General features: G+C 53.8%; 1 protein-coding gene across 2 annotated transcripts in view; it reads right to left on the bottom strand.

Annotated features, from left to right (window-relative positions):
* DLG5 (discs large MAGUK scaffold protein 5) overlaps positions 1–13,561 on the bottom strand; it is a 125,159-nt gene that overhangs the window by 59,804 nt on the left and 51,794 nt on the right. Inside the window, exons 3-5 of one of the 2 annotated variants that reach the window (XM_039240520.1) lie at positions 3,050–3,212; positions 1,102–1,245; positions 292–475 (exon numbers count right to left, since the gene is read on the bottom strand). In XM_039240520.1, coding sequence (XP_039096451.1) covers positions 292–475; positions 1,102–1,245; positions 3,050–3,212 — 491 coding nt within the window. The remainder of the gene's footprint in view (positions 1–291; positions 476–1,101; positions 1,246–3,049; positions 3,213–13,561) is intronic. The other variant, XM_039240521.1, reaches the window with a different exon arrangement.

Raw genomic sequence — 13,561 nt, 5'->3', positions numbered from 1 at the left:
TGGGGGGACGGGTGGGGGGGGGGGGACGGGTGGGAGGTGGGAGGACGGATGGGAGGTGGGGGGACGGATGGGAGGTGGGGGGACGGGTGGGAGGTGGGGGGACGGATGGGAGGTGGGGGGACGGGTGGGAGGTGGGAGGATGCGTGGGGGTGGGGGGATGGGTGGGAGGTGGGAGGATGCGTGGGGGTGGGGGGATGGGTGGGCGGTGGGAGGCTGGATGAGGAGTGGATGAATGAGTGGGCAGGAGGATGCCCAGCCTCGGCCTGCCCCCAGCCACCCTGCCTGGCCTACCTGCTGCTGTTGGGCCCGGAGGTCACCAATCTCCTTCTGGTCCTCCTCATGCAGCCGCTTCATGTCCTCCCAGGACTGCTGCAGCAGGTTACGCTCCCGCAACAGCTGTCCGTTCTCCCGCCTCAGCGTGTCCACATCGTCCTTCAGCTGGGTCTGGTCGCTCAGGAGCCGGCTGTGGAGTGTGCTATAATCCCCACACACACAGTGAACCCCGGCCAGCCTCCAACCCTCCCCAGCCCCTCCAGGTCCCAGTACTCCCTGTGGGAGCCCACGGCACCAGGGCAGCGGCACTCACAGGCAGCCCAAAGCTTGGTATCAACCAAATGCCAGGAGGACCCGAACCACTTTTTAAAACCCTGATGCCACAAAGGGCACATGTATGAAGGCCAAGGTGAGGGATGAGCCATTACCTGGTATAGGCCCAGCACCTCCGAGTAATGAGGCAGGGCAAAGGTCAGCAGGTGGGCAGGTATGGCAGGCCAATACCCTCAGAGGGGCCCCAGGAGACCGAAGGGGAACGAGCCCACCTGCCTCTCCTACGGCAGGAGCTGCAGCAAAGCCCCTGGACAGCGGCCCGGGAGCCCAGCAACCTAACTGGCCTAATCCCTTTCCTACCTGCTGTGCTTCCAAGGCGGTCACTAGCTGGTGTGAAGGGCTCACATCTCACCCTACACTTAGAAAAACCCACTTGAGACCCAAAGACCCAAAGCCACCTCCTGAAGGCCCGCTAACTGCTATGCGGCAGGGTCAGGCTGGCACCACAAGCGCTGGCACCCAGCCCGGAGGCAAGAAGAGCGGGGGCCCACTCACTGGTAGAAGTCGGTCTCCTTGGCCACCTCCTCGCACCTCTTTAAGGCGTTGGTGTGCTGCTTCTGCAGGCTCTGAAGGTCCGACATGGCCCGCACACACTGGATCTTCAGCCTCTCGTAGTCGGGATTCAGCCTGTGGTAGGGCCTGACCCAGGCAGCAGTGGTGAACACGGGCTCCGGGGCCACCGGACAAGGAAGGTCTTGGCCCCGTGTCCCCACATACTGCCTCCTGGGCACCACAACCACCTGGCGTTCGTTCTGCTCAGACACCCTGGCCTCCCCAGACCAATCAGACCCCTAGGATGGAGGGCCTTGGCCACCTGGGCTCCCACGAGCCTGGGGAGCTAAGAAGGCACGGTCTTATTCTCTAGCAGCCCCTGGGACACCATGCAACAGGCCTTCACACACAGCAGACACACCAGAAACCTACGACAAAGTTTCTCCTTCTTTTAGGAAAGTGACCGTCAATCCTGGGTACACATTAAAATACCAAGGCCCAGAGCAAATGCATCAGCATCCTTGGGGATGTGACCCAGACATCAGGGTTGTTTTTTTTTAAAAACTCCCACAGGGATTCCAGCATGCCGCCACGGTTGAGGACGCTGGCCAGGAGCAATGCTTCCCGGAGTGGGGTTCCCAGACCCGCAGCGTTTGTTTCACCTGGGAATGTGTGAGAACTGCAAACCCCAGGTCAGCCCCAGAGCCCCTGAATCAGACACCTGGAAGGGAGGGAGGGCCAACCAGCAATCTGTGCTTGGACAAAGCCCCCTGGTGACTGCAGTGCACACTCAAATTTGAGAGCCCCTGCCCTACAGCTGGGTAACCTTCTCATACGGGGCCAGACAGTAAATACTTCATGCTCTGCCAGCCACAGTCTCGGTGTAACTACCCTCTCTGCTTGGTAGCACGAAAGCAGCCAGGGATTGTATGGACTCCAGCACACAGGGTCTCCACTGGCCCCGCCTTTGTGCGTCTGAGGACTATATCTTCATCAGCACAGCCTGAAAGAACAGGCTTTGCAGCCCTGACGTCACCCCAGAGGAAACTTCCTCAGGAAGAGGCACACAACTCTGATGCCCCTAAAGGCAATCCCCCTCCCCTCAGAACCCGTACCAGCATCTGCTGGAAGGATGACTCACACTGTCTCCCTCCTCCTCTATGAAGCCCTCCTGGACTGTGCAGGTGGGTAAAGACTCTCCCTCTGCCCCACCCCATGGACCACCCTTCCTTTGTTATCTACTGCTAAATCCCAAAAGAAGCAAAGATCTTCTTCAAAACAACAAAGAAGACAGGTGGAATATACCCTCCTAAAACGCACATGTGGCAGGGAGCAATTAGTGTGTGAACATATAATGACCCATGTACCAGTGAGGAGGAGTGGCACACACACACGCAGCCATGCACACACACGCATGCACATAGCCGGGACTGGCGGAGGGCTCAGCAATGGGATCAATATCTCTATTAGGACAGGGGCTGCATGCAAGCAGCAAAGATAAAGAGGAAGCACTCTGTCTTGGTCCTGGAGGGCAGAGGCCTAGAGAGGGGCAGTGATGAACCCAAGACCACCCAACTAACCGGTGAGGAGGCACCAAAGTGGGACCAGGCCCCGCCAGCTGCTGCCAAAACCACTCATTAAATGGTCATCTACAGAGGACGGATATATGATGGACACACCCACACTTCTCAGTCTCTGTGTGTGTGACTCAGGCCATGGACTCCAGTTTGGCTTGGAGGAAGCATAAGCAGCCTGTGTCCCCTCCCCCATCCAGGGTGCAGGGACAGTGTTTCAAAGTGCAGTGGGGACTGGGGCAAAGGGACACCCTGGCAGTGTCGCATGGACCACTGGGAGCTAAGGATGAGCACATGGGGGACAGGGGGTGCAATGGCATCAGGAGAGCAGCCCTTGTCCATCGGGCCTGGGCAGGAGACCAGGTGTTGACCACTACCTCTTGTCAAAGGTCGTCCCGTGTGTCGCAAAGGCCAGGCGCTTCCGCAGCTCGTTCCTCTCTCGGGTCATCAGCCGCAGCTGAATGGAGAGGTTCTCCACCTTCTCATTCACTTGCCGGTCAGGAAGGAGGGGTGGCGGGGATGGCGCCTTCCCGGTGGTACCTGGCGGGGGGAATCACAAAGAGAGCTTGCATTTAGCACTCACTGTGTCTGCAAGGCACTGTTCTGAGCCCCTGGCCTGTGTCAGCTACGCCAACAACCCTACCAGGTGGTCCTGCTAGCATATGCCTTTCAGATGACAATGCCAAGTCGGGAGTAAGAGGGGGACCTGAGACCCAAGCGCGGGCAGTCTGCTCCAGCATCCAAGCATCACCACGCACTCTGCTGGTCCTGCTGAGGACTCCCACTCTCCTCCCAGCCTGGCTTTGATACCTCCAAGATGGAACCCTTTTAGGGACTGATTGGCACATCTTTGCCTCATCTGGAAACAGCAGCTATCTCCCACCCCTGGGAATGGAGAGGCCAACCTGAGCCCTGAGCAGAATGGAAGACTCGGCTTACAGAGGGAGGGACAGGAGGGAAGTGAAGCTCTGAGGCTGGGGCCCGAGGCCTGTGTCCCCGCCCCCAACAAGGGCTGAACACTCTGCACAGCTCCCTTCTCCTACCTCTCCAAATAGCCCCAAGGACCGGCCCCAACCAGCCCAGGTATGTGGGTTCCCAGAAGGCTTTCAGGGAGAGCCAGTCACGGCTAAGGTCAATGTGATGTGCTGCAGGTGTGTCCTGGGGCCTCTGGCTGCTCAGCCCATCCGTATGAGGCCCTCATCACCTGTGCCCAGCACTAAAAATGTCCCAAAGGGAATCCCATCCTTATGCTATTACTAAGGAACAGCAGCAGTGCTTTTGTCTTTAAGTCTGTCTACACATTCACTCGTAACAGCCACTACCCCTCAGAGTTCCTTGGTGGGGTCCTAGGAACTCACAGCAGCCACCTCATTTTATAGATGTGCTCTGGGAGGCTGAGTCACAGGGAATAGAGTGTCTGCCTCCCCAGCAGCCCTGAAACATGCAAAGAGCAAGATGCATGTCTTCTCCTGTGCCCTCTTGACCACCAGCCCCCAACTGATCCTTGTTGGCCGACTGCTTATGCCAACCAAGTGCCCCCCACGACAAAAGACGGGCGCATAGGTGTGGCCTTGCAGGCTTCAGGAATGACAGGGAAGATAGGGACCTCAACACTTTGGAGAGACATGCTAGACACGGTGTGAGGCAGGAGCCTCTACCACTCAGTTCAGCATTATCCAAGGTGAGTACCCCAACCACCTGAATGCAGTACCCCTGAAGTGCATGTTACTGTAAAACCGCCACTACCGTAACACCTGGATTCCTGGGCTCCAGGCCCGACCCCTGGGTCAGAATGCCCTCTGAGGTGGGGCCCAGGACCGCCTCTCCCACCCCCCACACAGTTCTATTTCATGGCCTAGGAAGCCTTCCCTCACCTGTCCCCAAAAGACCCTGGACCCCCACCCCTGTCCCCAGAGGTTAGAGAGCAGCTGGTTACAGCTGTGCAGGCTGTGTAACTTCTTCCTCTTCTGGCAAACGAAGTCACTTGTCTGAGCCTTAACCCAGAGCCAGGTCCGCACTGTCCTCCAGTCTGAAATAACCCTGCTGGCTCTCTGACAAGTGGGGCTTCCTCTGGACATGTGTCTGATGCGTCTCCCAGTGATGCCGATGAGCCCCCCCTTAAACAACGTTAGCAGGCAACGATCTCTGCAGGCCTGAGAAACCCAAAGCAGTGGGATGAAAAGACAAGGAGTGCCTAGACAAGAGGAATTCTGATGTTCACGGTCACCGCCAACCCCCACAAGAACAGCGTTAAAGAGTAGAGTCCCAGGCGTTAATGTGATATCCTAGGTGGGAACTAACATTATCATCCTCATTTCAAAGCTGAGAAAACTGAGGCCCAGCAAGGTTAGGTAACTGACTCAAGCCTGCACAAAGAGCAAGTGATACCCTAGAGGAAAGCCCAGGCACCTGGACTCAGAGCACGCCCTCTCCACCTCCACGCCTCGCTGCCTCCCACAGGACCACCATGACTAGCACTTACTTCGTAAGTTTTCAAGATGCATTCCATGCCCTTAAGGAAGACACCACTGTCATTCCCATTTTGCACACCAGGAAACCAAAACTGTCCAGGTCACAGAGCCAGTAAATGACACCGCTGAGAATTAGACCTCCCTCTATCTACCTGACCCCAGAGCCCAAGGTCTTAACCTGAAAGTCCACAAGCCTTTTGAACTTAGGACCTCTTTACAACCTTAAAAGTGACTGAGGACTCCCCACAGCTTTTGTTTACATGTGTTATATCTATCTGACGATCTCTGCCAGATTAGAAATTAAAACTAAGAAAGGATTTTTAAATATCTAATTTTAAAATGATCAAAAATGTTCACATAAGATTCTCTTTCTGAAAAAGTTAACTACCTCTTTCTATTACAAAACAAAAGATGTAGCAAGAAGAGTGGCGTCTTCACATCTTCACAACGCCATTGACATCTGGCCTAATAGAGATGGCTAGAGTCCTCTCTCTGTGTAATATCACACACGTGGATGGAACCTTTAGAAAACTCTGCCTACAGGAGAGTTTGTGTGAGGGATGACAATGAAAAAGGGAACTGGAATCTTACCATCATCAGGAAAACAGCTCTGACCTCACGGGCCCCCTGACAGGACCTCACGGGCACCACACCATGCGAAAACAGGTGCTCTTTACTATAATCAAGTCCAGGAAATATCACAGAAACAGCAAACCTAGAGTTTTGGAAATAAAAAGCACCACCAGGCTCAGCAACTTGCCTCCAGGAAAATAAAGAATTTTCACCCCATTTTGGAAACGAGGCGACAGAAAGCTGCATCCTTCCCTTGGCTTCTGAGGAAGCTGGAGAGAGAAGCAGAACAGAAAGAGGGGCCATCAGATCTGTCACCACACACAGCCATGGCCTCCTGCCCCCGCCTCCGGCAGGATGCGGACACTTGCTCAAAGATTTGAGGACCCAGAGACAGCCAATCACGTGGACACTGCACAGCCTGGGTGTTGGGTTCTGTGCTAGCGCTCTCTGTCCTTACCCGATTAACCTCCACAGCACCCTTCCTCAGATGTACTGTGATCATCCCGTGAGAAACAGACATCCACAAAGACTGCATAGCCAGGAACACAGAGCCCCCCTATGTAAACGTGGCTTTGACTGGAGAGCCAGGGCCTCGACCACCAGGCTACATGCCTCTGGACAGGAGTAGCCCTTTCCTGACCCAAAGGGCTGAACATACATGAAACACACAAGAAAGAAGGCTGCCCAGCTCTGAGAGCCATCACACAGGCTGACTTAGGGGAAAATGCTGCCTGGATGCCTATCATAGCTTCCAGAGTGACAAAGGCAGAAGGCATAGTAAGACCACAGGGCACCTCAAGAAGACTCCCAAGATATGTGAAGCCTGGACATTCCAAATTAATGGTAAGGGCTGCAGAAAATCCTCTCTACCCCCAGTCAATTAAAAATAAAGGTTTTCTTTCTTTGCTTGCACCTCGAGGTTGAAAGATGTTTTGAAGAGGATACAGCCCTCCCACCCAGATGGCTGCCAGAATCCCCCAAATGGCCCCCAAGGCTGTTTGCTGAGGGAACTCACTACTTTACAGCAAAGCTCAGCTAAACTTGCCCCATAAAAATTATGCTCTGTACAGAGTTAAAATCGTCTCCCTCTACTTCCCCCACTGACCTAGATAGGCCCCTAGGGGCCACACAATACAACCGTGATCCCTCTTCTATACCAGACCTGCAAGTTCTTTGAGGACAACTGCCAAGTCCCTGTATCACTATCAGAATAGCTTAATTAAAAAATGACAACACCGGGGTGCCTGGGTGGCTCCGTCAGTTGAGCACCTAGCTCCTGATTTTGGCTCAGGTCATGATCTCACAGTACATGGGATCAAGCACAGGGCCTGCTTGGGATTCTCTGTCTCTCTCTCCCTTTCTGCCCTGACCCCGCTGACACTTGGTCTCTCTGTCTCTCAAAATAAATAAATAAACTTAAAAAACAAAAACAAAAAACCTGACACCACCAAATGCTGGCTAGGGGCACAGATAAACTGGAATTCCCAAATGTTGCTAGTGGGAATGTGAAACATGGCCCTTTAGAAAGCACTTTGGCAGTTTTTACTATTATTACTACTATTATTATTTTATTTAAGTAATCTCTACACCCAGCATGGGGCCTGAACCTACACCCTGGCAGTCTTTTATAAAGTTAAACGTGCACTTACCATACCAGCCTGGAATCCCACTTGAGAAAACATACGTGCACAAGAGAAAAGAAAACGTATATACACACCAACACCAGCACACAACTACTAAAGGTAGCTGGCGAATGGACAAACAGGAGCGCTTCCTTTCTACAAAGGAATACTCCTTGGGAATAAAAGGTCGCTGATACAAACCACTAGGACACATGAGAGCCGGGGAATATGGAAGCCCTCTGCTAAGTGAAAGGCCAAACCCAAAAGGCTATACACTATATGATTCCATTTATAGGACATTTGGAAATGGGCGAAAATATAGGGCAGAAGAGAGATGAATGAATGGCTGCCGGGACCTGGGGGAGAAGGGAAGAAAGGCTGAGAACGAAGTCACAGAAGGGGATGTTTCGGGGTGAGGGATCTGTCCTATATCTTACTTGTGGCGGTGGTTACAGGACAATGTGTGTTCGTCAAAACTCACTTCGTGATATAAAAAGGAGAGACTTTACTGTGTGCAATTTATAGTTCAATGCCATGACTTTTTAAAAAATTAAGCAAAAACCCTTAGAGCCCCCTAAACTGAAGCCAGCATCCCAGCAGTTGCACGGTTGGTGGCCCTGTGGACCATGAGCACCCCCATCTCCCCATCAGTCACCCCAGGAACAGCAAACGTCGTAAAGAACAAGCAAAATTAAAACTGACATCAGGGTGCCTAGGTGGCTAAGTCAGTTAAGCGTCCAACTTCAGCTCAAGGTTATGATCTTACTGTTCATGAATTCAAGTCCCGCGTCAGGCTCTGTGCTGACAGCTCAGAGCCTGGAGCCTTCTTCAGATTCTGTGTCTCCCTCTCTCTCTGCCCCTCCCTCACTCATGCTCTATCTGTCTCTCAAAAATAAACATTAAACAAATTTTTAAATAAAAATAAACAAACAAATAAATGAATGAAAACTGACATCACATGAGCTGTCCACAGAAACCTCACATCTTCCCCCTCCTCTCCCAGCAGAGCTGTTCTTCTGAATTCAAATGCAAAACTGTCCCCTCTCCCCAACTTCGCTCCTTCCTCTTTCCAAATCAAGAACCCACTGGAGAAGGCAGATTTCCTTCTTCCATTCTGGACACAGAATAGTCGAAGGGGTAAGGGATTTGGACTGCATTAAAACAGGGGTGCTGGGGGGCACCTGGGTGGCTTAGTTGGTTGAGCGTCCGACTTTCGCTTAGGTCATGATCTCGCGGTTCGTGGGTTCGAGCCCCGCGTCGGGCTCTGTGCTGACCGCCAGCTCAGAGCGTGGGGCCTGTTTCAGTCTGTGACTCCCTCTCTCTCTGACCCTCCCCTGCTCACGCTGTCTCTCTCTCTCCTAGAAATAAATAAAACATTAAAAAAAATAAAAAACAAAAAAAACGGGTGCTGGGAGAGGCCTGGAGAGTAGGCACAGGCCCTGGATTTTGGACAGAGAGCCCTCACTCCCTGGGCATTGGTGTGAGCAGGACAGCAGAGGCGGGTCCAGCCAGGAGACAGGGCAGACCCCATTCACCACCACCTGGCTCTGCCTCCCAATAGCCACAGCTGGTGCGGCCACCTCCACAGGCCACTGGGGCTCAGCAACCAACTCGGCAGCTGGGTGGTCTTGGCCAGAAGGCCCTCTGTCCTTAGCTTCCTCACCACCACACTCCAGCTGAAGGCCACCCCCTCTGTCTTATTTACAGCTGGACAAACCACAACTCTGCTCCAGAGCTCCCGTGGGCCCATGGTGCCAGAGCCAAGGAGAAAATCGGCACCAGCCAACGGTGCTCAGGTGGAGTGGCGATGCCCAAATAAACTTCCTGGCTGCCCCCACCCCCCCATCCTGGTGGTAGGGGGAGAAGCAAAGCGACAGCAGAGCACTGTCATCACAGGCAGCAGCGATACTGATCTCCAGCCCAGGAGAGCCAGAGCCATCAGAGGGACACGGTGCCACACTCTGAATCAGTGCTCCTGAAAGCACCTTAGTGTCGCACACTTGCTAGAAATGCACTTCTCAGGCCTACTCAGACCTCCTAAGTCAGATGCCCAGGAAGTGAAGTCCGCACACCCTCTAGGTGATTCTGATGCCTGATGAAGTGTGACAGCCTCTGGCCTGGAGCTGCACTTTTTGGCCAGAGTGGCTTTTTCCTCCCTTGCTTTACTGGCTGCCGGGAGCCACCGCACTTAAAGGCATCCCCCATTGATAACATGCATGTCCCTCCCCGGACAAGGGATGCCCCTGGGTCAGTCGGTACAGGAAGCAGCTTGGCTCCTCCCAGGACTGACGGTACAGCCTTGCCCACCTCCCAGGTGAGACACTTCCTCTGCAGAAACCCAAACCGAGGGACAGCAATGGTCTACTGCTTCCCGGCAGCTCCTCCTTCCAAAGCACCATCTATAAAGGGCCCAACACAAGGACTTACACCTACGCCCCGCAGCAGAAACAGTCTCTCCTCCGTTTCCTTCAGTTCTGCACAGGGTACAGTGACCAGTCGCTTACCTCTGGTGCTATGGTCCGAATGCTGGGGTCTCCCCACCGAATCCCTACATTGAAATCCTAACCCCCAAAGTGTGGGATTAGGATCTGGGGTCTTCAGGGGGTGGTTACATCACGAGAATGGATCCCACGTGGATCCACGGACCCCAGAGAGCTATCCCCTCCAGCATGTGAGGACACAGCAGGAAGACACCATCTATGAACCTGAAGTGGGCCCTCTCCAGACACTGGGCCTGCCTTGATCTTGGACTCCCAGCCTCCAGAGTGCTGACAAATAAATGTCCTGGCCTGTGGTGTTCTGCTTTGGCAGCCTGGCTGAACTGTGAGATCAGGAGCCAGGCTTCTCTGTGACCCCCACAAGCATTAAGCACGTGTTCGAAGAGAAGAAACTGCTCCCATTCTGCAGGGGAGCAGGGAAAACAGGCCCCTGATCCAGGACCAGGAAAGGTCAGAGGGCACAAGGAGTCAGGGTGCATGCAGAGCCAGCTGCCGCGGTGACTCACCCCACCTCCCCGTGCCAACCAGAAGCTACACTTTCAAGGAATCTTCTCTGGGAAATGGAGGAAGCCCTTCTGGCAGCTTCTCCTGCTGACAAGCCAAGAGACCTCTTTGTTTAATAAGAAACTTCTCCTGTTGCTTCAATTTGCATAAATTTAAGTCTTATTTCATAAATGCTACCCAAGGATGTCTGTTTGCCTTAAAACTTCCCCAGCTGGGGCGCCTGGGTGGCTCAGTCGGTTAAGCGTCCGACTTTCGCTTGGGTCATGATCTCGCGGTTCGTGGGTTCGAGCCCCGCGTCGGGCTCTGTGCTGACAGCTCGGAGCCTGGAGCCTGTTTCAGTCTGTGACTCCCTCTCTCTCTGACCCTCCCCTGCTCACGCTGTCTCTCTCTCTCTCTCTCCTAGAAATAAATAAAACATTAAAATAAATAAATAAATAAAAGAAGGTTGCTGTTGTTTAAAAAAAAAAAAAACAACTTCCCCAGCTGCCCCAGGTGAGAAATAAAAAGCATCTGAGAAATTAGGTCAGGGTGAATGGGGAAGAAAAATATCGATGGCCTGACACCAGTGTGCGTTCCTCGGGCAGATCTGCGAGGTCTACGCACAGGGCAGGTCACCTACCGACAAGCCACATGGCATGGGGAGGCCTCCAGGAAGCCGCATGCGCTCAGGTGATGAAAGCCGCCTGAGAAGGCCTCCGCAGAAAAACTCTGCGCTCTCTGGGGCTGTTAACCCTGAAGGTTAGCACAGGTGTGGCGAGCTGTCAGCAGGGCCCAGCTGGAGAGCTGAAAGGGGACAGACCACCCTCAGATCGAACGCTAGCCAGGGCAGCCGATCAGGCAGAGCTGCTGCAGGGAAGACGCTACGTGCAAGGCTGCCCCTACCAATCTTCTCTTCTGCTGACTGTAACCTGCCATTCCTGCCCCAAATCTCGTTAGAGAGATGCAAGTGGGAAGGCGGAGGTGACATATTTATCGTAAGACGATGCTCTTTCCTTGCCCTTCCTTAGGTTCATGGAGAGAGACCTTGAACAAACCAAAACCACCAGTCCCCATCTGGCCTCCCGGCCCCTTCTTTGAGGGCTGTGGTGCGGGGAAAGCGCTGCCAGTCATCAGGGGAGGCTGAGCCAGCCTCTTCCACCAGGAGGCCCAGCAGCGGTCCCCACGGCTGACCCCCTGCTCATTCCACTCCAAGGGACAGGTCCTAGCCAGCCTCAGACACTGCAGTGGCCTCGCCAGGGTCTACATCAGGTCAGCCTGTGTCAGACCACGAGGTTAAATGCAGATGCTGGGCCCCACCCTCAGATGCAACAGGGATGGGGCGAAGCCCAGGAACCTGCATTTCTAACAGGTGCCTGAGTGCTGCTGGTCCAGAGACCATGCTGCGTGAGCCACGGGTGTGGGCACAGACGAGCCACCCACTTGTGGTCAGTGTGAGGAGACCCTGCCAGGGAATCTCTGCAGAGGGCTTCTCTGCTGACAAGGAGACACTAGGGGAAACAGCCCTCTTCAGCCTGGACCATGTGATGACAGAGATGTTCTCTTATCTGCTCTGCCCCGTATGGTGGCCATCAGCCACGGGTGGCCAGGGAGCACTTGGAATGTAGCTGGTGTTATTGCTGAAACTAGAGGGGCGCCTGGGGGGCTCAGTCGGTTGAGCATCCAATTCTAGATTTCAGCTCAGGTCATGATCTCACGGTTGGTGGGATGGAGCCCTGCATCTGGCTCCGTGCCGGGAGCGCAGAGCCTGCCTTGGATTCTGTCTCCCTCTCGCTCTCTCTGCCTCTCCCCCACACGTGCACACGTACTCTCTCAAAAAGAAAGAAGTAAACTTAAAAAAAAAAAAACTCCAAACTTTAGTTTTAGTTCAGTTTAATTAATTCCAACTTTAAAGAGCCACCTGAGGCTAGTGGCTCCCAGAAGGGACACCGCAGCCCTGCACGCTCCCAGGTCTAGAGGTGACAGCTCCACCTGTTGCTAAGTAGCCCTGCCATCAGCCTGAGGGGAGGACACGCGCGGAGAGGATCCCAGAGCCACACCCCGATGTGCTCAGCCCAACCTCAGTGGCTTCTTACTCTGCGAGATCACAGGTTTCTCTATGGTTCGAGGCAATGTGAGTGGTACTCCCTCCCCTACAGCCGAAGGCCTCCAGGCTAACACAGCCTGCGGGAAAATGGGGCTACTCCCCTCAAGGACGATGTCAACTGCTGGCATAAGGACAAAGAAGCAACGCCTGGGTCCTGGTGAACTGAAGAGGGTCTGACCCGAAGGGATACAACCAAAATCCAGGCACCAACAAGCAAGGCTCAGCCCACACAGGACGTCCAGCACAGTACTGCCCGCTTGCCAACAAGTACTCGGGGGGCACTGTTCCCCCCGCATCCCAAGGGCGGAACCAGCTTCAGGTACACATAGAGCCAAATGTCGGGTCGGGGACACGAAGCTTCTTCCAGAGTACACGAAGGTCCGTCCGGCTGCATAAAATATACCTTCCTGCTCCTCCCTGAAATTCCACTATTAACAATAACTGCTGTGGTTTAAGTAATCCCTCTCTGGAGAGAGTGATGCAAATGTTCCTAGGAAAGGCACCACGTTAAGCCCTGAAGTGTCAATGTGAATGAATTTGTCAGGTATCTGTTAGATCACTGCGCCTTGTTTCCAAGGGGAACAGGGAGCCAAAAGAGGTGAGGCAGGAGAGGTGCACTCAGGGTTCAACCCCCTGAGTTTTACAAAAGCCCCATGTCAGCAGCGCTCCATTCGTCCCGAGTGCCCCACCCCACGGGCTTCCTGGAAGCCAGTCCCGTGTCCAAACTTCCAATAGGGGCATCTGGGTGGTTCAGTTGGCTAAGCGTCCGACTTCGGCTCTGGTCGTGATCTCGCGGTTCATGGGTTCGAGCCCCACGTCAGGCTCTGTGCTGACAGCTAGCTCAGAGCCTGGAGCCTGTTTCTGATTCTGTGTCCCCCTCTCTCTCTGACCCACCCCTGTGCACACTGTCTCTCTCTTTCAGAAATGTATTTTTTAAGCTTCTGCACAGCCAAGGAAACAACCCAGAAAATTAATAGGCAACCAACGGAATGGGAAAAGATAGTTGCAAATGACATATCAGATAAAGGGTTAATATCCAGAATCTATAAGGAACTCACCAAACTCCACGCCCGAAAAACAAACAACCCAGTGAAGAAATGGGCAGAAGACATGAACAGACACTTCTCCAAAGAGGACA

This window comes from Hyaena hyaena, unplaced genomic scaffold (assembly GCF_003009895.1).
Source record: "Hyaena hyaena isolate Hyena2069 unplaced genomic scaffold, ASM300989v1 scaffold_176, whole genome shotgun sequence".
NCBI classification, from domain to species: Eukaryota; Metazoa; Chordata; class Mammalia; order Carnivora; family Hyaenidae; genus Hyaena; species Hyaena hyaena.
This window is presented reverse-complemented; position numbering and strand designations above follow the sequence as displayed.